Source organism: Amphibalanus amphitrite, unplaced genomic scaffold (assembly GCF_019059575.1).
Source record: "Amphibalanus amphitrite isolate SeventyFive unplaced genomic scaffold, NRLGWU_Aamphi_draft 000205F_arrow, whole genome shotgun sequence".
Lineage (NCBI taxonomy): Eukaryota > Metazoa > Arthropoda > Thecostraca > Balanomorpha > Balanidae > Amphibalanus > Amphibalanus amphitrite.
Genome location: NW_024881700.1, coordinates 262,413 through 286,279, shown reverse-complemented (window position 1 = coordinate 286,279; position 23,867 = coordinate 262,413). Strand labels below are relative to the sequence as shown.

The 23,867-nt window shown below is 52.3% G+C and overlaps 2 protein-coding genes across 5 annotated transcripts in view; one reads left to right on the top strand and one right to left on the bottom strand.

The window, feature by feature from the left end:
* The window catches only part of LOC122385002 (serine/threonine-protein phosphatase 2A 56 kDa regulatory subunit delta isoform-like), a 40,970-nt gene extending 34,690 nt beyond the window's left edge, over positions 1 to 6,280 (bottom strand). Inside the window, exon 1 of one of the 4 annotated variants that reach the window (XM_043372903.1) lies at positions 6,202 to 6,280. Coding sequence is in view for 2 of the 4 variants with exons in the window: in XM_043372902.1 (XP_043228837.1) it covers positions 43 to 69 (27 nt within the window). In the remaining 2 variants the exon portion in view is untranslated. Of the gene's footprint in view, positions 1 to 42; positions 680 to 6,201 lie in introns of those variants that run through there. The other 3 variants (XM_043372905.1, XM_043372902.1, XM_043372900.1) reach the window with 3 other exon arrangements.
* On the top strand, positions 567 to 22,821 carry LOC122385003 (dynein axonemal light chain 1-like). Its single transcript, XM_043372907.1, has 5 exons — positions 567 to 651; positions 4,622 to 4,771; positions 19,100 to 19,211; positions 21,492 to 21,672; positions 22,076 to 22,821. Exons 2-5 carry the CDS (start codon positions 4,632 to 4,634, stop codon positions 22,183 to 22,185), a joined length of 543 nt encoding a protein of 180 aa, XP_043228842.1. The 5' UTR covers positions 567 to 651; positions 4,622 to 4,631; the 3' UTR covers positions 22,186 to 22,821.
* Positions 22,822 to 23,867: the final 1,046 nt, after the last annotated feature.

Below are 23,867 nucleotides of genomic sequence, written 5' to 3'. Positions count from 1 at the left end.
AATAGTTACAGAAAAGACCACACCAATGTTTTTCAACCTTACCTTGTCTTTTTTAGGCTTATTAGGCATATTTTTGCGTTTCTCTCAACCACCGCCCATACGCACACACAACTCCGACACACAACATCCAACATCCACAACTAACCGCTCCAAGGTTGAAAGAAATGAAGCTGCACTGTGAAGAAATCGAATAAATGTTCGGATCGATTTACTGACGTCAACTTAATCAATATCGGTCTTTACAAGTGAATTCAGCTTTTAAAATTATAAAAAACAATCGAATAAACACTAGAACAGCACTCATACAACTTGTTTGCCGTAGGAAAACACTATTTGTGGGAGGAAATAGTTTAACTGTTCCCTTGGTTGCTATTGATTTTAGCTGCTTTTGAAGCAAACTTACTAGCAAATTTGATACATTAAAAAAATATATTTATTAGATTGGCCTGAAAATGCTTAAAACATTCGTTGGTTTCGTTGATGTATATTTTAAGGAAAGGTTACGGCTATGACGTCACATGATTTCTTCAGTATTTTCGGTTACCATGGAAACAGCGTTTACTGATTGAGTGAAGCGAGTGAAGAGGAAAGCGCGGGAGATAGGGCCTTGGCGTCAGAGCATATTGCTTTGATTTTGATATCGCTGATCTGGTGGGTGAAATCAAGATGCCTACGTGAAATTGTGGTGTTGTATCCGAGCACTTTTCTGGTGTTTTCAGGTTCTCCTGTGCCCACGCTACTCTACAGGGTGTCCCGTGTCCCAGGGGGGTACGCTCCGGCTGTTTAGCATTACGAAAAATGGTGACAGACGTTTGTGGAGGATTGTCGACGAACTCTTGTTCCGCGAGCAGTACTTACACGCTAGCGGAAAATTCACCAATCAGCGCTCGGCAGTACTCGACGCTGATTGGTCCGACGCTCGTGACGAAATTGCGGGGGACCGCAGTTATTCTCTATGGACCCGAATAGGCTTTTGGATTTCGGAGGGGTTTCTTTTAAAATTATATGCTGTTTCGAGCTGTTTTCGAGTTGAAATATATTTCTTATGATTGTTAGCTATATAATGGCACCATAACATCATGATTTTAATAAATATTACCGATGTAATATCGGCCGAAAAGACATGCTGTCATGGCACGGACTGCCCTGCGGCTGATGTGGGGCCCCTAGTGCCAGCGCATGGTAATAATGGGTTGACGAAGGGTTATAGGAGACTCTTAGAGCCCCATCAGCATTCAGTATAGGGTCATCAGAGGCCGGGAACGTCCATCAGGGGTCTGAGTAGGCCTGTCATAGGGGCATACATGACACATCATGGCCCATGGGTCAATGTAGATCCATTAGGGGCCGTTGAAGGGCCATCATTGTTCAGCGTGGGCTCGCAATTACCTCTGATGGGCATATGCCGTGCCCCGATGGACTAACGCTGGCCCCTGATGAACCATCACCAGCCCCTGATAGGTCTACAAAGCCCCCTGCTGGGTCTAAATTGGTTACTGATATGCCCAAATGGGCCACTGAGAAACCCGTACAACATCCCCTGACTGCACCTGATGGACCAATGCCGTCCCCTCATGGCCCCACCACGGCTCTTAGATGGCCTCTTCGAGTCCCCTGAAGTGCCTTTATTGGCCTAAATGGGCCCCTGATTGGCTTATGTGGTCCCTAATGGTCCTATATGGCCCCCATGAGCCCTCAACGTCCCTAGACGGCCTTACATTATATGCCACTGGGCCCTGTTGGGTCAGCACCGGCCCCTGATGGGCTTGCACTGGACCCACCGGGCCTATACCGACCCATGAAGGGCCTATGTCGAGCCCTCATGGGCCTCCAATGACCACACGCCGGCAAGTGTGGCCCCATCAGCAGTGGTCCGTCTATCCCATGTACTTACGGTCTTTTAGGCCGTTGTGACACCGGTAGTATATAGAAATGTTATGATTAAATGCCGTTATTACACAGTCAAAAGTCACAGAAAGAATAACCAAGCTCAAAAATGGCCTCAAACCCAACAAAAACTGGTATAAATCCCCTTCAAAAGCCGTAAGTCTATTAAACGCCATAGGGGAATAGCTGCAGTCCCCCGCAATTTCGTCACGAGCATCGGGCCAATCAGCGTTGAGTATTGCCGAACGCCGATTGGTCGATTTCCGCTAGCCTGTAAATGCTGCTTGCGGATACAGTTTTGAACAAAAAAAGGTCGCGGCTACTAATTATCGCTTGTCACCACTTTTTCGTCGGGAGCGTTCTACCTGGTTTATATAGCCTTGCCGTGTCCCAAAAATAACGTCACACCTTCCCAGCGTCAATTTCATGAAAATAACAATCATGAGAGGGCAGAGGCGCACTTTTCTTACATATGCATCCCACCTTCTCCCTGATGCGGGCAAGCATACGGTCCGGGACATCAGACATCAACATGTCCAGCTTCTGTGGACTGATCTTATCATCTTGGACCAGAGAGATCGAACGTTCCTGGTCAGCGTGCGTTCAGGTTATCCTAACGCCGTTTTGCTTACCTGTTACAGGACGATCGCCCAAAGATTTTCTATCGGCGACAGGTCGGGGCTATTCACCGAATTGTCCTCCCAGAATGCTGGGAAGTTCGATCTGTACTGTACCAGTCCTTCGTCGTTCTAGCTCGATGAGCCGGGGCGCCGACTTGTTGAAAGATGGCCCTGGGCATGTTCAGCAGAGGTTTTTGGCTGGAAACGTGGCATTGTTGGGCTTAAGCTTTAGAGACATCCTCCGGTACCGATGGATTATCAATTTGAAGGCTGGATGAATCAGCCTCCTTGCCAGTTTCCTTGTGGATAAGCCCGTCTTTAGCTCCGCACTTCGCGATGACGATCTGCGCTATACCCGGCTGGCGGAAGTCTTCCTTCCCAGGCGTCTATCCGCTTCTGTCGCGTGATAACCAGCGCCAAATCGTGCGACAACTCATGCCCAGTACCTCGGCGACCTGGCCGTGGGTCATGCCACCAGCAACCATGCCGACTGCCCCGCTGCGGGGCGATTTGCTCTGCAGTTTCGCCATCCTGGACACCTGGTCCGCGCGCGCTGGGTACTGCCCCGGAAATGACCTCCGTAACCCCTTGACCGGTCAGGGTCGCAAAAATTCGAAGGTCACGTGACTAGAATGCAGCCAATATGGTATGGGAGCCAGTACCGGTGACATTGTATTGACATTGCGCAGTAGAAGGCAAAACAAAGGTTGTGGGAGGGTGTGACATTAATTTTGGGACACCCTGTACCTACTTGTTTGTTGCCCTCTGCCGCACCCTTGCCGGTGCCCGGCGCCGTACTTGCCAGGCACTAGCCTCGACGGGGGCTCTGGTTTTCACCAATGTTCCTAGAGATAGTTTTCGCCCCCCCCCCCTTTGTGAAATTTAAAAAGCGGGATCATTTTCCGATGCCTTATGATGCGCCTGTTTGTTGTGAAATTTTCAGGCCCAGGTCAGTGCAAGACTCTGACTGCAGGTCACCAGGTCACGTCGTGACCTCACCGTAAAAAAGTAGGTACCTAAATGCCCGTCGCAGCCAAGTCGCAGCTAAGCTATATCAACTAAGCGATTAGGTAGCTGCGATTAGTGATCGATTAGCGATTTGGAACTGTCGGCAGCTGATGAGAGTGACAAGATTCTGAAACGTTTATCCACATAGGAGAATCAGAAGCCATAACGACGACCTCAAATCGGGAGTCCGCGCCCCGCTGGGGCTCTTGGATTTCCACGCCCTGCTGGGAGTAGTTTAAAGAACATCGCTGGGGCGGGGGAGGGTGAGCAGAGCACCCCTCCCTTCTAACTCGGCTCCTGGGCCACGTGTAGGCGGCACTCGATAGAACGTTAAAAATGACGAAATTAGGTGCATCAGCCATTTTTTTTTAGGTCAGGTCAAAGGTCCGGTTACCAAAGGTCATCAAAGGTAAAACTTTGCCCATTTTTTTCGGGAGCCACTAGATCTTGCACTAGACTAGACCAACAGCGCCGCGATGTCTGTATGTCTATTCTGTGATCTTATATGATTTTTTGAACATATGCCGTTTTTGGTTGAAAACTCAGAAATCATGACGTCACTAAAACCTCAATATCTCAAAATTTTTCCGACCGATTTTTTTTTTTTTTGAAACTGGCACAACAAACTTCAATAAATTCCCTACAGGTACCTAGAATTTGGCGCATTTTTATGCTATAGCGCGGCGAAAAAAGTGGGGGCGTTCAACGCCCCCCCCCCCCCCAGCAACTCGCGGGTTAAAAGAGGGAATTGACCCCTGCAAGGCACACATTCCTCAGCAAGGCACCTTTTTCTGGACGAGAAATGGAATATCTTTGCCTAGGGTGATCTGATCGTTGGGCCGTAAAAGCTCCTGATTTGTGCTTGTCTCAGCTCAAGCTACGGAACCCCTAATCCAGTTCAAAACCCCCATGTTAAAAGTGAACTATTTCCTTTAACCAATATTGTTTTAACCTGGTCGAAAAATGACTGAGGTACTCTCCTCATATGATTTTGACACTTCGAACGCCGCTTAGGCACTGTGTGACTATAAAGTTGGCACCAAACAAATTTCGGTGAGATCATTGTTAAATATATCGTAGTGTAATTGTCTCCGTTTTAATTGCAGCGCGACAAGTATGATGATAAAGGAGGCACTTCGGCTGTGGGAGGAGAAGACTGGCAAAAAGGCAGCTGAATCCGCCGAGGTCAAGCTGAACGGCATGTTCCCCTCGATCGAGAAGATGGACTCGGCGCTCAATCAGCTCGTCTGCTGCCAGTCAGTACGAGTGGAATCGGCATCGATTGGCATTGGGCACAGACATCGCTAGATGGCCGCAGCTAGTCATTTTATTTGTATTGAGTTGTGTGATTTTAGATTTATTGAATTATCTTCTGGGTTGATTAGTTTTTTATGTATGCATTGACTTATGAACACGAAACGGGACCGCTGAGCGAATTACCATTTTATGTTCGTTCACTGATTGGGACTTTTTGATAGAACGTTACCAACCGCCGTCAAACAGTTACCGTTCAATGGAACGGCCTCTGTTTATTCGGTGCCAGAACAGTATCGCCCCTCGTCAGTAATCGTCGGTGAAGCGGTACCGTCAAACATGTTCGGTGAACGGTAACGTCTAGTAATATCAATCGGTTACACTTACCGATACCACGGAATAATAGTCTAACGCCGCAAAACCGATACTAACGATAAAATCAAACCGGTGTCGGCACCGACATGCCGATACCAAACCGAAACGACCTTGATATTTGTTATTTCAAAATTTGCATTTTTTAGGCATGTTTGTTAGTTGTTATGAAGCCTCGATAGTGAATACGATGATCTAATCTGATAAATTCTCAATATCTTATGCTCGTTTGGTTTTTGGTATTGTTTAATGACTTCGGTCGGTATCGGTTTCCAAAGTAGGTATCTGGAATTGACATCAGTTGACTACCGTTAGACAGCTACTGTTCGGATAAACCGCGGTTCTTTACGATAGATTTCACATAGATACGGCAGAACAGTACCGTCGAACAATTATCGCTCGGTGAAACGGCCGTCCTTCATGGTGGAAGGAATGAGACTGACAGACAATTAGTGTTCCGTGGAACGGCCGCTATTTACATACATACGACGAAACGGTACCTTTGCTCTAAGGGTACATACAGTCATCATTCAGTAGAATACTCGTAGTCCTGTCGTGGCGACTATCGTTCGGTAGAATAGTCTTGTCCAAGACGACTATCGTTCGGTAAAAAAGTACTGTCCGAGACGACTATCGTTTGGTAGAATAGTCCTTCAGACGATTATCGTTCTGTAGAATAGTTTGGTCCGGGACGGCTTTCGCACAGTAGAAAAGTCCTGTAAAGGATGTCTGTCGCTCGGTCGAAATGGAACAGCGCTGCAGGATTGTTGCTTTATTTTCGATCGACTCCACGGATTGATCGAGACCGTCCACTGAGAAAACAGTGTCCCGATTTTCGGGCTCAGAGACCAGTTTTCGGGCTAATGTACCATATTCAAAACAGACAGCACATTTCGAGAATACTTTCTGAGCTAGCGCCACATGGGCTCATACGATCCCTTAAATCGGTATCATTGATCGCAGAAACAGAGCTCAGTCAGTACCCATTATCGGTGTCAAGCTCTAAAACTAGTCTCACTATGATACCAGTTTTCAGCCTGATCCCCATTTTCGAGCTCACCTGATTCCAGTTTGAGGGCTCAAATTGTGTGGTGAAGCCAATATTAGGGCTCACGTCATCGCTTTTCGGGGCTTTGGTAAAAGCTGGATTGCGTCAGCTGGCTGGCCAGCTGGCGACGCACGAAAGGTATTTAATTTTAGATATACCTAAGCGCGGTAGTAGGATGGACATAAATATTTCAAATGGCTTTAAATGAAAAATTGATTGGTAAATATTCATTCTTTTATATCTAGCATTGATATGTAAGAAGCTCTGCTAGCGCCACCATACGGCGCCAGCTGGCAAAAAATCCAGTTAATACCAGAGCCCGCTTTTCGTCCGATGCGGCCCCTCCTCCCCCTCCCCCGTGTCCAGCAGCTGCGAATAAGACGAAGCCGCGGACAAACTTTTTTTTTTGCTCGGCCAGCCTAGCGCCAGTCTCGAGCGGTGGGACAGTTAACCGGCAATTTTGGCCGGGATGCAAAAGTTACGTTAAACCGGTTTATGTTAACCCGGGAGCAAATAACAACGTGGGAGCCTATCTTAGGTGTGGCAAAGCTAACGGATTACTTACTTGTTGCCGAGGTGCCCAAAGAAGGTACTGGAACCGAAAACACAACATTGGTTCATGTATTTATTAACATTCATACACACAGTCATACTTGTGCAAGGTGTCAGTGTTCGGTTGTGGGGTGTAATAGCCAGGGAAAAAGTTCTATGAACTGAAAAACCCGGCGCCTATTACTTCGCAACATGGTTGTGTATTCAACATGAACTGCAAGGAGTGCAGACGACATTGCCTGTGCTAACTTAACGTCTCACGGGCAGCGCCGCGCTCTGACACCTTGGTCCCAGAAGCGGCGGCGTTTCTGACCACAAATCGCCGGAGAGCCGGTCGACGCCGTTGAGGGGACTGAGCAGGCCGCTGCCAGCTCCACCTTCACGTCCGCGCGGCGCAGCTCGGTGTGCGGCGGCGGCTCATCGCGCGGGCCGCACCCGTCCGTCCGCTGCACGAGCCGCTTTTCGATCCGACAGCGCAACACCGGCACGCCATTGTGCTGGCTGAGCGGCGGCAGCGGCACGTAGGCAACAAAACAGTAGAAATCGATGGGCCTGGATCGGCGTTGCCAGCAACGCCGGCAGCGGCGCGGCGGGAGGCGCCAGTGCCGCCGTCGGGGACGTGTGCCCTTCGCTGCGCTCATTCGAGTTGGCCGGCCGGCCGCGCGGCGTAGTCCTTTTGACACGGTGCGAGAAGAGCCGGATGAAGGTGGACTTTTTATTGGCGTTGCTGGTGCTCACGCCGCCGGCGTCCAGTTTGGGCGGCAAGTCCCAGTACCAGGAGTCGGACAAGTCCCGCGCGAACGCCGCCAGCCGGTCGTCGTCACTGCTGGCGGCGGCCCGCCGACGGCGCTGCCTCAGAATCGGACGAGTCGGTGGTACTGAGCACCTCGCGGGACGGGTAGCTGGGAGTGGGCCGGCCGCGGCCCCTGCCAGGCCGCGCCACCTTCACCGGCGCAGCCGCCTTCAAACTGCCCTTGCTGGGCGGCGGGTTGGTCGGCGGAGGCGGCAGCGGTGCCTCGACGTCAGTCCGAGTCGCTGTCACTGGGCGGCCGCCGCGGAGACGGCTTCTGTTTGACCCGCAGCCGGCCTGGGCCGGCTCGGCGCCCTCGGCCGGCGGCGCGCGCCGTTTCGAGCGTTTCACCTTTTCACTGTTACTCTCGCCTGGTCCTCAGCGTCGAGCGGCTCGGCGCTGTTCGGTTTCATGTGGCCCATGCTGCTGGGAAACTCGGGTGGGGACAGCATTCTGACTGGAGTGCCGTCGAAGATGGAGGAGACGGGGGTGCTCGCAGAGTCCTTGCCCAATGCCCATGATAGAGCCGAGGCTCCACTGGACGCCCAGCTTAATCGGGCTATCGCCGCCCTCCTTCTATGGTGGATTCTTCGGCCCCCTACAGCCACTAGGGCCATCATATACTCCCAGATGACGGCACCTAGGGGATGAGGGGGGGGGGGTGTCTGGGCCACTTGTCCACCTCGTGGCGTCGCCAGCGACGCCTGCGAGTCGGAGCAAATGATTATGGGGTCTTCCTCGAAGGACGGGCGCTTCAGGAGATGTTGCTTTGCCGTTTTGGGCGCCACCATCTCAGATCGGTAAATGGAGCAAATCCTCCCCGCCGCCTCCCGCAGTACCAATGTTGTACTGTCTGGGTGCTCGGTGAGGACCCCAGCGCCGCCTTCCTATTACTCCCCCGGTCGCAGACCCGTCGACCCAGGCCCACGTCGCACGCTGGGGGAGCGCTCCCAGTCACGCCTCCGCAGCACTCCTCCTCGCTGTCGCGGACGCCCCGATCGGCAGCAGGTCCAGGTGGACCGTGACGCCGTCTGTTGGCGTCTACGGGGGCAGTCTCGTGGATAAGCGCGCCTCGGCGGGCAGCGCCACTCCAGTGGTCCCACACCGCTCCCCCGCGCTCTCTCCAGCCGGTCACTGACTTCAGTCACGGTTGGGGGGGGGGGCTTCCGCCACGACGCGGCGGGTCCTCCGACGGGAGGGAGAGCGCCTTCGCCAGTAGGCGCGATGCCAGCGCATCCCTCCTCATCTCTCCATCGGCACGACGCCCGCCTCGGCCCTCACGGCGAGTCTTGGAGCATGGAAATCGGGCAGCCAGTGATGACTCATGCCACCATCAGCATCTCCGCCTCCAGGACGCCAAGATGTGTGGCCGCAGCCGCAGGCAGCCACGCCGACCCCGCTGCCCGCATGCCCAAGTAGTCTCGAATCGCTGACACCTCTCCTGAAACAAGAGTGGTGTCGTAAACTTAAACCCCTTGCTGGAGCCCGCCAGCCGCGACAACACCGCCACACCAATTTTTGTGACCCCGGAACTTCCGTCCCGAGCCTTATTTCACGGCACGATGCTACAGTGCGCTACACGTATTGTGGTATTCAGCTTCCATGGAAACATCAACTAATTTGGACGCTCAAACATGGGAGTCAGGAGTGGTTAAGGCCCAGAGCGTTCTGTCTGGTTTATAAAACCTTGGCCAGCAGATGTAAACGTGCTTTTTGTATAAGTGGCTTAATTTTGACGCAAAAGGGCACTAACCTTCGGCGCAAATAATGCAGAAATTTCAGCGCAAATTGCAAAATAGCTTGCGCCGAACTTCGGCGCATGACGGCTTCACGGGCGTCCGGCGTACCATATGGATGTTTTCCAGTTTGGGCTGCAGGTTTTAGCTCTAGGTTTTAGACTGTAGGTTTTGGGTTGGGTTGGGCTGGGCTGGGCTGGGCTGGGCTGGGCTGGGCTGGGCTGGGTTGGGCTGGGCTGGGCTGGTTGGGGTGGTTGGGTTGGGTTGGATTAGGTTAGGTAAGTTTAGGTTAGTTTAGTTTAGGATAGATATGAATACCGTAAAACGGGGTGTTAAGGGACAGTTTTGAGGTGTTTTGTTATATAACTCAAGAAGGGTTGGAGATAGAAGCATCAAATTGTCAGCATTTTATGTGGAATTTGGTGCTTTACATGCCTGCCACATTAAAGTTTTTAAGATTTATACCTGCATATTATTTTTCATTATTTTTCATCACTGTCCCTTAGCACCCCAATGTGGGGTGTTAAGGGACACCTATATTATTCCAAGAAATGGTCATCAAATGCCCACAATTGGGGTGTGGAAGGGCACACAATTTATTTATTGAAATGTTTTGCATATTCTGTCACAAAACAAGTCAGGTTCATTCACCACTAATGATCTTTTTAGCCAATTACGTGTAATGCAGTTTACGCTTGTGGAAAATGTGCTAATTATAAGGTAAACAGAACCAAAAAGTAATCTTCTGTCATCAATAAAAACCCATGTTGAAGGTAGTCACTTGTCATTATGTTGCCCTCTTTGTTTTAGCCTATTTATGATGACATCACATTTACCTACATCAGTCTCCATTGACCCATCATTGTAAAAGAGAGTGTTGAGATGTTTTGTTACATAACTTAAGATGTGTTAGAGATAAAAGCATAAACTCGCCAGCATTTTATGTGGAATTTGGTGTTTTCCATGCCTACTTAATTAAATTATATTTAGATGTTATTTTTTTTTCTTCCCTGTCCCTTGGCACCCCACATCCACCTCAAAATATGCATGTATCCGGAAAAGAGGAAGAGGATGATAAATGAATGGGTGGATTTGCACAAGTTTTTCAGGAAACATGTGCAATACATGTGACAATACACTTATGCATTCATTTTCCCTGTACACCCACTAGTTTATGTGGTACACACAGAGTTTTGGAGATGTTTCAATTTTGTGAAAATGTAGCTTGATTTTCAAATCCATTTTTGAACCAAATTACTTGCATGAAAAACCATACCATTTTCTCCTATGGTCAAGAGCAAAACAGTGTCAACTACCACACTGAAGTTTTTATTGAACCTTCTCAAATTAGGAAGTTAATATGACTCAAAGTTTTTCTCATGCAACTGTCCCTTAACACCCCACTGTCCCTTAACACCCCATTTTACGGTACCTATTTTTTGTAAGTTGAATTATTTTTTCATTTTGTAGCATCATATGCCTTCCATCTTTGAACTGCCATATTCAAGCACCAGAATAAGTATGGACTTGAACCTTTTCCAGTCTGGATGCCTGTATGGAAGTTGTGCAAAATCATGCAGTTGAAGGTATTGTAACCACAAATAAGAGCTCATGACTCAAGTCTCAACTTGTCCATAATTGGTTATCTTGATGTATACTTGTAGACCCTTCCTCTTACTTGGCACACAGGCATGGTGTCACAGTCTTCTAAAATTGGATTTCAATTGGGTGTCCCAATAAAAAAAAATCTGAAGACAAAATGAGATAGATTTAGTCTTTCCGCAAAACTGCATAATGCGATTTTTACCTCAGATTTTGTCAGAACCTTCACAGGATCTGAAATGAAATGATGTAGAGTAGATGCATCAACTGTCAAGTCATGCGTAACCTGGCAGCTGGCTGTTGAATCAAACTTTTGACATATTTTTTTAGCAAAGATGAAATAAAGCCACTTGTCATATTTTTAGGATGAAAACATTTTCCCCATCATGTGTGGTTATGTATTCGTCCGATAGCGCGAAACGGGCCACTGCACACGCGAGACGGGCCACCGCACACCCCCAGTCACACAGCGCGAGAGCCCACCCGGTCCTTCCGTCCCCAGACCCCCTGTCGTCCCGCCTCTGACAGTGAGGCCCGGTACAGTCCGGGGCCCGGTACAGCCCGGACCAGGTACCGTCTCTAACATCGGCGCCGGGGACGGGATACCACGACCCCGGTATCACGCCACACCTCCCCCTGATTTTCAAGAATCATACATACAATTATACAAACACACGATACGGCAATACAAACACATAATACAAACAATACAAACAAACAACACAATATCATGCAATATCAAACGCACATGTGCTCACCGCTCACGTAAGAGTCATCACTCCGGCTGGGTGCAGCAGCTGCACGGCGGCGGCGGTCGCCGGGCACGCTCACTGTGACGGGGCGGGGGGATATTTGCCGCTTCCGCCGGCTCCCCTTCCGTCGAAAACGGTTCCGACCCCTCGCCAGGCGGCACCGTCCCATCTATCCCGTGTGACTCAGTCTGTGGCTCATCGGGGGGCGCCGCCCCGTTCAGCGCGTCATGTTCAGCTCGCAGTGCGGCCGGCGGGGAGCCAACGAGCAGTGGCGGCGATTCGTCGGCCTCTTCACTGTCATCCCCGCTGTCCGAGGACGCTTCGTACCGCGGTCGCAGGTTACGGACGTGCCACGGAACGCCGTCCACCTCCAGCACCTGTTCTGAGAGCTCGCCCGTAACCGTCCCGCGCTGAGACGTCTCGGTACAGCGGGTGCCGCGGCGCCGCACCCACACACGGTCCCCTACCCGGAGCCGGGTGTCGGTCGGCTGAGTCAGCGCTGGCGCAGGATGGGCACCATCCCCGTCGGTATCGACTGGCGTATGCCCTGGGCGGACGCAGTCTCTCACCGCGTAGCGGTACACCCCGGCCGCTGGCGCGGTGTCCGCCGTCCGGCCGTCACGAGGAGTGACGTTGTAGAGGTGGACGGCCTCGGACACAGGGCACCGCCTCCTAGCCGCGATCACCTTGACAGTTCGATGGCACCGTTCCACTACGCCATTGCCGCCCGGCTCGTGCACGGCGCGGAATCTCAGGGCAATGCCCCACCGTGCCACGAGCGAGGCGAGTCGCCGGCCCCGAAACACCGTGTCATTGTCCGCCAGTATTTCTTTGGGCGCGCCGCGCTCAAGGAAGATCTGTTCCAGGTGGCCGGTGACCTCCACTGCGTCGGCACGGCCGAGCGGGCGCCAGACGGTGAACCGCGTGGGCCCGCAGTCGATGACGGTTAGGTAGCTCCGCCCCTGGTGGTGGGTCACGTCCATCGCGACGCGCTCCCATACTGCCGCCACCTCTAGCGAGCCGTGCCGCCACCGCACAGGCGCCGGGTCTATCGATCGGCACACATCACAAGTCGTCACGACCGCGCGCACCAGAGCCCTCGTCACGTCTCGAGACACATCTCGCCGCGCGAAAAACAGCGTCCGACGAACGCCAGGGTGACCGGCCCGCTCGTGCACCGATTGCACAGACGACCTGACGGCATCTGCTGCACCAGCACCAACGACCACCTGCCCACGGGCGGCCGAGTCGCCGGCTCCGTCATCAGCCATCACCGACATCCTGCTCTCTTCACACTCGTCACGCAGCCACTCCTTCGGCACTCGCGTCAGGGCGTCGGCGAGGTTCTCCTCCGAGCGAACCAGCGTGACGGTGACCTTGAGCTCCAGTTCGTTGGCTAGCTGTCGAATGAGGTCGACACGGCGTCTGATTAGCATCTCACCGGCCGCTCTCGTCCGGAGGCGGGCGCGGCCGCTGAGCGCGTCGTCCACCCAGCGGTGCACTGTCGCCGAGTCTGTCCTTAGGTCGATGTTTGTCACGCCCCACGCCACGGCCAGGTTCAAGCCGCGAACGGCGGCATCCAATTCGGCCATGTTTATGTGGGTCGCTGCTGCATCGCCGGGCCGGAGCCAGCAGGCGTCCTCCATCACGCCACCGCACGGTGTCTCGATGACCACTCCAGCCGCGATCGAGCTGGCGTCTGTCCAGACGATTGCCTGATCCCCGGTCCAGCACCACTGGCCCCGCGCCGGGTCCGCCGCTAGCAGCCGGGAGTGCACGTGTGAGATCTGAGACTGCAGGAGCGCGTCGGTCGTGACGTCATCCCAGCCGCGCGTGACGGCATTGGCGCGCCGTTTCACCCAGGCGGCGGCGGGTCGCAGCCAGCCGCAGACGGGGAGGTGCGCCACCAGCCTGCCGCACCATGCAAATACCGATCGGCGCGTCACACGGTCGGGCGGGTCGGGGACAGCACTGTCACGAGACCACCGCAGCTCACCCGCCACACGCCGCACGTGGAGTCCCAACATCCGAGCGCCGTCCTCGGCGCGTGCCGGTGGCTTGCACTCGAGCCCAAAACGCTCAAAGTGCTCGATCACGTGCTCAGCACTGACGACAGCCTCATCCACAAGCAGGTCGTCCACATACGGACAGACGGCGCGCTCCACTGCTGCATCCTGCGCCATGACGAGCCGCACCACCGCCTTCATCACGGCCGGCGCTACATTAAGTCCAAAACCAAGGCGGGTCAAACAGAATCGCTCACCACGGATGATCACTGTCTGATACGGCCACAGCTTCCGGTCGAGACGCAGCTGCAGGTACGCTCGCCGCAGATCTACGACGGCCACCCGCCGGCCGTGGCGGCGCCATTTCCGCAGGCGGTCGGCGCACACGTCCGAGTCGGCGGTGTATGCAGCTACGTGACCGTTCAGCTCTCGCATGTCCAGTACAGGGCGCACCTTCTTTGCTTGTGGGACGGCCATCAAGGGCACGAGGCCGCGCGGCGGACCGTCCTCTGCTTCATTGTAGGGCTGCAGCCAGCCGTTCCTCAGCCACGTCTCGAGCTCCTCGTCATACTCCTGCCGCGCTGACGGTGGCACGCGGTACTCGGCGACCCGGTTGGTCAGACAGTCTGGTGCGACTCCGTCCGCCCACTTCCAGGCCACTGTCCAACTGCGTGTATTAACATCGAACCTCGCCGTGAAGTCTTTCGCGTCGGCCACTAGCTCCGCGGTGGGTGCCCCGCCCACTCTGGGCCCGGGCATGGTGTGCCCGGTCGCCGGGCCGGCCGGGTCCTGTGACGCAGTCGCTGCGGCGCTACCAAGCCCCGCCCCCTCTCCGCGCGATGCCGAGGCTGCCCTGGCCGGCTCCACCGCCGCCACCTTGGCGCCGCCTGGACGCGCCACTGTTCCGCCGGTCACTTGGCCTGCCTGAGCGGGGCGATCCGTTGCTCCCTCGCCGCCGCCTGCGCGCGCCGCTACACAGCCGATCGCCTGCGCTGCCCGGGCCGGGCCGGCCGCCGCCGCCTCGCCACCGCCTGGGCGCGCCACTGTCCCGCCGATCACCTGCGCCGCCCGGGCCGGGCCCGCCGCCGCTGCCTCGCCGCCGCCTGGGCGCCCCACTGTCCCGCCGATCACCTGCGCCGCCCGGGCTGGACGCGCCGCCGCCGGCGCCTCGCCTGGCTGCGCCACTGCCCCGCCGTGTCCTTGCGTAGCCGGGGCCGAGCGCACTGCCGCCCCCGCGACACCACCTGGGCGCGCCACAGGCAAGACACTGTCGCCACCGACGCGGCCAACCGTCACGACTCCCACGCCTAGTGCCTGAACAGCGTGACCACCCATTGTCGTGATCAGCAAGCGCTGCCGGTCCCACTGATCACAAATGTCCACGTGAGCGAGGTTATGCGTACAACCCGTGTCGACAAGCACGTCTCGTAGTCCTCCATTCAGCGGCAACCTGATTATGGGCAGCGCTCCTCTTATTGCGCAGGAGACGGCGCTGGCGCTGACGCACCGCTCCCTGTGCCGTTTCCCTGCGGGCAGCCGGCCGCCAGGTGGCCCAGCCGGCCGCACGCCCAGCACCGGCGCGAGCGCGGCCGTCTCGGGACGCGCGCCGCCATCACCGCCTCCGCGTCCTGCGTTCCACCGCGGTTTCCGCCCCCTCCGCGTGGAGGCGCTGCCGTCGCCGCCGCCACCGTTGCCACGCGGTCGTCACTGAGGACGGCGCGCGCTCGCGCGACCACGCTGGGAAGGTCCAACGCCTCGGCGCGCGAGCCGGCGCGAATCACCTGTCTTGCCGCGTCCGGCAGCCCGTTCACGAATGCACAGGACAGAGTCCGGTCCGGCACGCCACCGAACAGTTCAGCCAGCCGCCGCAGGTCCGCCAGGTAGACGTCGGCGGACTCGCCCGGCTGAAGACGACGAGTGACGAAGGCATCGTAAGCCGCGAAGCTGTCCAGGGCGAACGCCGCAAAGAGGGCAGACTTGACGGCTGCCAGGGAGGCTCGATGATCGACCGGCAGCTGAGCCCACACGGCGAAGGCTCCACCGGTGAGACGCAGGGGGACCACCGCTCCAAAGTCCACGCCACGGTGGGCGCACAACAGTTCCGCGCGGGTCCACCACTCTACCACGTCTGTGGTGCCGTCAAACTCCGCTATCACGCGGACGTCCAAGGCACCCGCGCTCACTGCACTCGCGGACACTGATGGCACCTCGTCTCCAGCCATGGTAAGGCCGAAATAGCTTGTATTCGTCCGATAGCGCGAAACGGGCCACTGCACACGCGAGACGGGCCACCGCACACCCCCAGTCACACAGCGCGAGAGCCCACCCGGTCCTTCCGTCCCCAGACCCCCTGTCGTCCCGCCTCTGACAGTGAGGCCCGGTACAGTCCGGGGCCCGGTACAGCCCGGACCAGGTACCGTCTCTAACATCGGCGCCGGGGACGGGATACCACGACCCCGGTATCACGCCACAGGTTATTCACCTAAAATTCTGAAACATGGAACACTGTCATACCAGCATTCCATCATGTCAACCAGCATTCCGCAGCATGTTAGCAGAAGCAGCAGCATGTTATAAGTATATGAAAGATCCAAATAGGTTGTAGGTTGGTAGGTATTGGTACTAAGTTTAACTTAATAGGTTAGTAGGCAAGATTAGGATTAATTTTAGTTGAGCATCAAGATAACCATTACGAACAAGTAACAAAATCCTTACCTACCCTTGAAAGCATTGCTTCAATCACATCATCACGAAGAACCAGACAAAATTTTTGCACATTCTTACACTATTTGACATCCTGAATCCAGATATGATGCTTTCATGTGGCGCAAATACAAGAAAAACGAATAATCAAACCCGTGCGTATTCGTATCAACGGCGCCACAATTGTAGATCAGACCTTTTCTGAACAAATGCCACCACAATTTTAATTGATAAGGGATTAAAATGGCATGAGCATCAACATCTTGATTTTTTCTAAAAGATAGCGATAACTGATAACTAATAACTTACCATTCATTTTGAAATCACGGCGGTAGGTACACCAACACATGGCACTGAAAACAGCAAAAGACGGAATGGCGGAATGTCGTATGGAGCCCTAAAACGCAGCTCGAATTGAGCCCGAAAAGGAAGACGAACTGATGCCGCTTTCGGGGCTAATGTACTTTGAGCCCGAAAAGGGCGCCTAACTGATCCCGATTTTAAAATCATACAGATTTGAGCCCTGTTTTGGCACTCATATGAGCCCTTATTCAAAAATGTTCTCAAAGTGTTTTCTGAGTGTCCAGGGGCGTAGGCAGGGGGGGGGCCACTGGGCCATGGCCCCCCCCCCCTTGGGCGCCGAAGGCGCCCTTTGCGATTGGAGGGCGCCGAAGGCGCCCTCCAATCGCAAATGCAATTGTGATATAATCGAATCGAAAAACAATCGCGACTGGAGGGCGCCCTCCAATCGCGAATGTGTTTACAGGGAAAATACGGATGGAAGGCGCCCTCGGAGGACGCCCATTCCAAATACGCCCTCCAAATACGCTTGGAGGGCTCCCTCGGGCGCCCTCCAACCACATTTGTAGGCTGTAGCTCTCTAAGCGTAACGGTGGTCGCCTATGTAAGCCGCTGTCCTGTAAATAAGCGCCCTCTCACCCGAAGGCGCCCTCCTGTAGGTCGCCACCCTGCTACACATTGCCGCCCTTCTGCTGATCGGCGTCCTCATAATTATTGGCGCTCTTCTACCTATTGCGCCCTCATGTGAAATTTTGAAGGCCGCCTTTCTCCCTTTTGGCACCCTCTTGTTCAGTGCCGCCCTCCTACCTATTGGTTCCCTAGTCCTTCCTGTTGAATGCTAATCGGGGCCCTTCTCCTATTGGCGCCCTCGTGTTGATCGCCGCCCTCCTAACCACTGGCACCTTCCTGTTGATCACCGCCCTCCTATCTACTGGCACCTTCCTGTTGACCAGCGCCCTCCGCACAGACGCCCTCCTGTTCGTGTCATCCTCTTGAGCAAAGGCGCCCTCCTCACCATTGCCACCCCCATTTTAATCGTCACCCTTCCGCTCATTGGCGACTTGCAGTTGATGACCGCCCTCCCACCTATTGGCGACCTCTTGTTGATCGCCACCCTCCTATTGGTGCTCTCCTGTTCCTCGCCACCCTCTTACCTGGTGGCGCCCTCCTGTTGATTGTTGATCGGGGCCCTCCTACCTATTGGTGCCCTCCTGTTGATCGCTGCCCTTCTATCCATTGGCGCCCTCCTGCTGCTCGCCAACTTCCTACCTATCGGTGCCCTACTGTCGAAACTCGGGATGTTGATCGGGGCTCTTCTACCTATTAGCGCCCTCCTGTGGATCGCAGCCCTTCTACCTATTGGCAACATCCGTTGATCGCTGCCCTCCTATCATTTATTTACTCCTTTGGCATGTTCTTCAACTTAGTCGTTCTATTGCACATAGTTGATGTCTTGCCTGTGAAAACTGCCACAAATGAACGTGCATTCAGCACAATGAATGAAGTACCTATACCTACCAAAACTATCTACGCTCTACGATGCATAAAACACGTCTTTGGTCTTAACGGATTGATCCTACTTTACGTGCATCATGGCATCTATATGTATTACGATTAAGTATTGTCAACAGGTTCGGCCGCAACAGCAGGCATCTGAAGTTTCGGTGATTGAAACTGGTTATGTGGGTACACTGTATGCACCTGTGAGAAGGCTATGAAGGCTGGTCTGAGGTAATTTGGATGATGTTTACGCATCTCGCGCTCCGGTATCAATCCGATACGGTGATCTGGTGCGTAGATATGCCACCGCCAATAAACTTTTATACATCGACACCCATGAGCCAAGCTTTCTATACAGTTTGTGTGGCAGCGGCCCGACCAAACCTTAGGTATTTTTTATACCTTCAAATTTGGTAAAAGAGCGAGAGGAGCTTTGAACAGTGATCGTATAAAAGGCGTGCCTAAAAAGCGGAGGAAAAGGTTGTTTTCAAAAATTTCGCGCGCCTTCGGCGCAGCATTTCAAGACCACTTGACCTTTTGTGACCTGGAGTATAAAGAATACACACGATGCAAAATCAATGCAGCACGACCTATACGAGGTTACGCAAAAAAAAACTGGTGGCATGGTAAAAAACGCCTCCCAACCCCCCCCCCCCCCGTTGAGTGATTTTTTATCTCGCGACCGTATGGCGCCCTCCTTGGGTGAGGTGGCGCCCTCCAAACCCTTGGCCCCCCCCTTCGCGATTTTCTAAATACGCCGCTGTGAGTGTCTATTCTTTATAGTGACTCATTTTGCTTGCTCTCAATTACTATTTTGTGTGCCAACCAATAAAGTCTCGGTTATATATTTCGTTTCCCGCAAAATTAAAAATTCCGATTTCGTTGCGTTTCTAAGCGATTGTACCTATAAATAGTCGTTATTGTAGATGCAATAAAATGTTTGGTAATATATTCAAGAAATGTTTTCAGGAAACTGTCGCTTTCAACCAACGCCATTGAAAAAATTGCAAACCTGAATGCCCTCAAGAACCTGAAGATACTCTCCTTGGGACGGAATTGCATCAAAAGTTTTACTGGCCTAGTAAGTATATGCAATATGCATGTCGATGAGCAATGGAGTGTTGCACAAATTCACCAGTTATCGCTACAAATGAATAACGGGTAGTTACTGATGAACCAGTCGCTCATTTGTGGTCGCATATAATAACCATCGTTATTTTTTTCGTGCTGTGATTCTCGTTTTGATGTTTCCGTGCTGTTCTCATGGAGTGGTGTAGCGTGTGCATTGATGACTTGAGATATGCCATGCCTCCTCGCCCTTCGTTGCTCTTTAGCGTCAACAAGAACAATGTGTTACAGCGGTCACAGCCCAGTTAATGTTTGGCTTGCTCGGTGCTGTAGTTTCGGCTATCAACGAGATCAAACAATCAAGCAATCAATCAAGACATCAAAGAGTTGTAACGGCCCTCTTCCTTGGACGAGCGAGAAACCACATCGGTCCTCTAAATCATCAGTGTTAACCCGTTCTTATCCTTCAGCTTACTCCATTCTTCTCAAGCACACTATCATTCTTGGCGTGTATTCGGCATCTGGAAAATGAGTGATAATTTTCTCGGAACACCGGGATCAATCGGTATTTTAGGCTGTCAATGTGCACAACGGACCAACAACGGACAATAGACATTACAACGGAACCATTAGCGAGGCAAGCATCGATGGTCCCTGCAATACCAAATAATTACCGGTAAAAACTTGACTAATTGCATCGATGGTCCCTGCAATACCAAATAATTACCGGTGATCCCGGTAAATTATCCCTCATTTTCCAGATGCCGAACGCAAGCTTATCCTGTTCCGGACTGACTGGCACTGTACCCGGACAACCGATGGAGCCTGGATGGCAGCTCCAGCGGGAACGAGTAGTCCTTCGGGGTGGCCGTTTTAACCCTATTCCTGGCGGGCTCCGCCGGGACAAGAAACTGGCGGGGGGGGGGCCGATTCGGCCCCCCCCCCCCTGAGATCTCGAGAACGAAGCAAGATAGCGACAAGCGGTAAACGGCATCGGATACGCACGGCCAAGATCTACAATTTTTACTAAGGTCATTTTCAGGTCAGGTCAAAGATGACGTCACAGGGGTCGAAAAAGTCAAAATGGCGGCACTAGATATGGAGAGTTTTTCTCGAATAACTTTCGAATTAGTCAAGATAGGAACAAACTAAGGGCATCATCGTGATCCTCTCGTCAATCCGCATCGAATGATATATATGTTGACCTCGAAAGGTCAAGGTCATAGGTTGACCTCAGGTCACGTGACCTCGAGGTCATCATGTATATCATTCGATGCGTCTTGACGAGCTGAACACAATGAGACCATCCACGCGTCTGTATCTTGTTCCTGTACGGAGTTATTGGCCAAAAACCTTTGGTGACCTTTGATGACGTCACATGACCTCACAGCTGCCCAACAGCAAAACAGACCTCAAGGTAGTGAAGGTTGATCGTATATGAAGTCATGTATGGTATATGGGGCCATTCCGACCCGTTTTAGTGGTAAAAACAGGGAGTTGATTTTTCCCCCATTGACTTATAATGGGGAGGTCGCGAAATTGACCTGACCTTAGGTCACCGATATCAAAATTCCGAGATATACAAATTGCACATACTGGTACCCTAACTAAACCCTGAAGAGAAGAAATTGATCGGTCAAAAACTCTAGCTCTGGTGTGATTGCAAACTTTTCTGAGGTAGCGTCACCAAACCGCCTCTGGTGACCTGACCTGAGGTCAGATCAACTCAAAATTTTCAGACACGTTGCGTAGAAGCCTTTTAGGAAAAGTCACAAAATTTGAGCTTCCTAGCTCAACGCGTTTGGGAGATATAACCAAAAAACCTCAGGGGGGGGCTCCTGAGGCCCCCCCCCCCCCGCCAGGAATAGGGTTAACCATTTAACGACTGGTTGTCCCGTCCCAGGCGAAACGCTCTTCGAAGACGGAATCGGTTCAGTCGAGAAAGGAAATGCAGCGAAGAGCTTTTGTAAATCGTTATTCTAGTCTCTAGAACTGGTCATAAAATGTCGAATCGTAAATCGTTAGTTGTTAATCGTTAAAAAATAGACTCATCAATTGCCCGATGTTTGGCTTTAACAGGCTTTAGGCAATAGCTTCCTCAGGGTCTGGAAAATAAACATGAAAAAATGTGTTTGTGAGTGCGACACACGACCGTTGGTCCGCTCACCTCAAAATGCCACCACTTTATCCTCTCTAAGGTACTAGAACCACGATCCTAAATGGTCTAAACAGACCAATTAGGCCTAACCCAACAAAACAAGCTCTAATTATGGCTCTAATTATGCATTTTCAGGAGGTCGTTGCTGATACATTGGAAGAACTCTGGATCTCTTACAATAATATAGAACGAATGAAAGGGATCAACGCACTTAGAAAACTTGCTGTCTTGTACATGTCAAATAACATCGTCAAAGATTGGTCGGAGTTCACAAAGCTGAACGAGCTGCCGAATTTGGTCGACCTTGTCTTTGTGGGTAAGTCCTAACGCTTTTTTAATCAAGTGAACATTTGTACATTTTTAGTCAAGTTTGTTGGTACGTATATTGATGTTCATATAGTGAACGACTCCCAAACTGTAAAAATGAGATTCGCTTATCCACGTCGACAGTGCAGTGACTACAAAAGTAGGTGTATGGTTGCCGTACCGTTGACGCCGCAATTGTGGCACCGTTTCAGTTTAGCGATACCTGGCCCTTTCCCGCATCTGTACGCGGATGAGGACTAGGCCTCGATCGAGCTATAAAGTCGCTGTTTGTCCCCAAAGAACCGCCCCGTACGCCATTTCATGCGAGTGCTCCCGAGTTTAAATTCAGTGCAGCGACATTACCTACCTGCCGTCAATCGCGCCTGATGTATCCGACTCACCGTGTTCCGCAGGGAACCCGCTGGAGGAGAGGTACGCAGCGGAGGGTACCTGGCGAGAAGAGGCCATCAAGAGGCTACCCAGCATCAAGCGCCTGGATGGGGCTCCAGTTATAATGCACTGATCCGACCCACGACACGTTGGATTCATGGAAGACATCTCTGACAGTACTTTACTTTTCATATGCAAGGGACGCTTCACTGAACGTCAGATGGTGAACGTTTAGGTAAACATAGATGAGCGTTTCATTTGCAATGTGTTTTATTTACTCGATGTCGAGACTATTGTGTTCTTTGTTATTTAAATCTCTCAGGTCGCTTATTGAAGAAATGTTTTAACTACGTAGTTGGGAGCTTTAGAACACGAAGTGAGTTGGCTCGTCGTTCAGGTTGTCTTGTGGAATGCGGTACGTTATATCGAAAGTACATACCTACCACTTTTTGATGTTGTGCTTATGCCTCCTTCGATTTCAGCAAAGCTTTTGAAGACGACCAATTTTGAGACGGTGGAATGTCCCTAGACTTGCCGAATGTATTATGATTTATGAAGGCCGCTGCAGAGTCGAATTTATTATTTGTCACATCTGTACCATTTGCTATTGTATTTGACCATGACGCCGATATATAATGCCATAAAATGTGCCGTTCAGCTGTTTGACAATCCACGCGCAGTTCGATCTATATATTGCGAAGGCATGTGAATGAAGCTGAACGCATCTGTAGACGGTCACCCCGAATGAAATACATTGTGTTCATTGTAATGGTTTTGAGGACTATTTTGAGAGACACTATGCAAATAATAAAAAGTAATATTGCTGCTCTCATTCTCATGTTAGCCGAAAAGATAAAAATAAAAAATACGGTATCGGGAGCTATTCGGCTTTGTGCCTTCCTTTAGGTACCTATCAGTAACTGTCGACATAACGGTTGTAAAACTTAAGCACAAAGCCGAAAGCACCCAATCGAGGGGCGGTCCTGGATTAACCGGGAGCCACTGCCCGCCGCTGTTTGCACGACGGGTCGGAAGCCAAATAAAATCCAGGACCTGGGTTCCGCAGGTCCAAGATTTAATCCAGGACTTCCGCAGCGCCTGGGCACTGCGGCGTAGTAAAAGATCGTTCTACGCCGATCTACGGCTAGAACGTAACGTTCTACCGTAACGTTCTACGAACGCCGTAGAACGTTCGTTCTACGGCGGTACTGGTAGTGGTTTTCCGGCCCGTCGCTCCACACCGAGATACGCTTCGGCTCTAGATTTTGACCCTTCCTACAAATTGGAATGCGGTTGAACAAAATAAGGGTCTATGCATAGTGCACTTCAGAGTAAATTATTTTTAAATTTGCAGCTCGTTACATGAAAAAAGCCAGCAGAGATCTCAAATAAATATGCGAATGAAGGATTTGTGTGATTTGCAAATGGTTGTATTTTTCCTCGGGAATAACCAAGGCCGTATAAGAGAGGTAGAATCATCCCGCGATTTCCAATGGACCGGTCGCTAAGCATTAGCGTGACGTCACTGGTGGAGACCGGGCGGCGCCCGGCTCCAAGCTGTACGTCGGGTAACATTTGGCACCGTATAGTTGTTATTACTGAACGACGAACGTAACGACAACTAATCACTCTTAATAACTTTTTTACTCACCTAGAGCTGATTTCCTTGCCGGTACATTGCCGACCCGAGCCCCAGGGTTGACAATCATGGGATGGGATATGGGTCGGATGGGCGACCTCGCGACGGGAGGAGGAACGATTGCAATTGTTGTGTTCCGCACCGCCGATTGCATTCTCTATCTGCACCGGGGGGAG

Bases quoted from the DNA above. Each gene is read 5' to 3' on its own strand.
- LOC122385003 (XM_043372907.1), top strand. From the start codon at position 4,632: ATGATGATAAAGGAGGCACTTCGGCTGTGGGAGGAGAAGACTGGCAAA. The intron at 4,772-19,099 runs GTCAGTACGAGT...AAATGTTTTCAG, and splicing joins AATCAGCTCGTCTGCTGCCA to GAAACTGTCGCTTTCAACCA. The intron at 19,212-21,491 runs GTAAGTATATGC...ATGCATTTTCAG, and splicing joins TCAAAAGTTTTACTGGCCTA to GAGGTCGTTGCTGATACATT.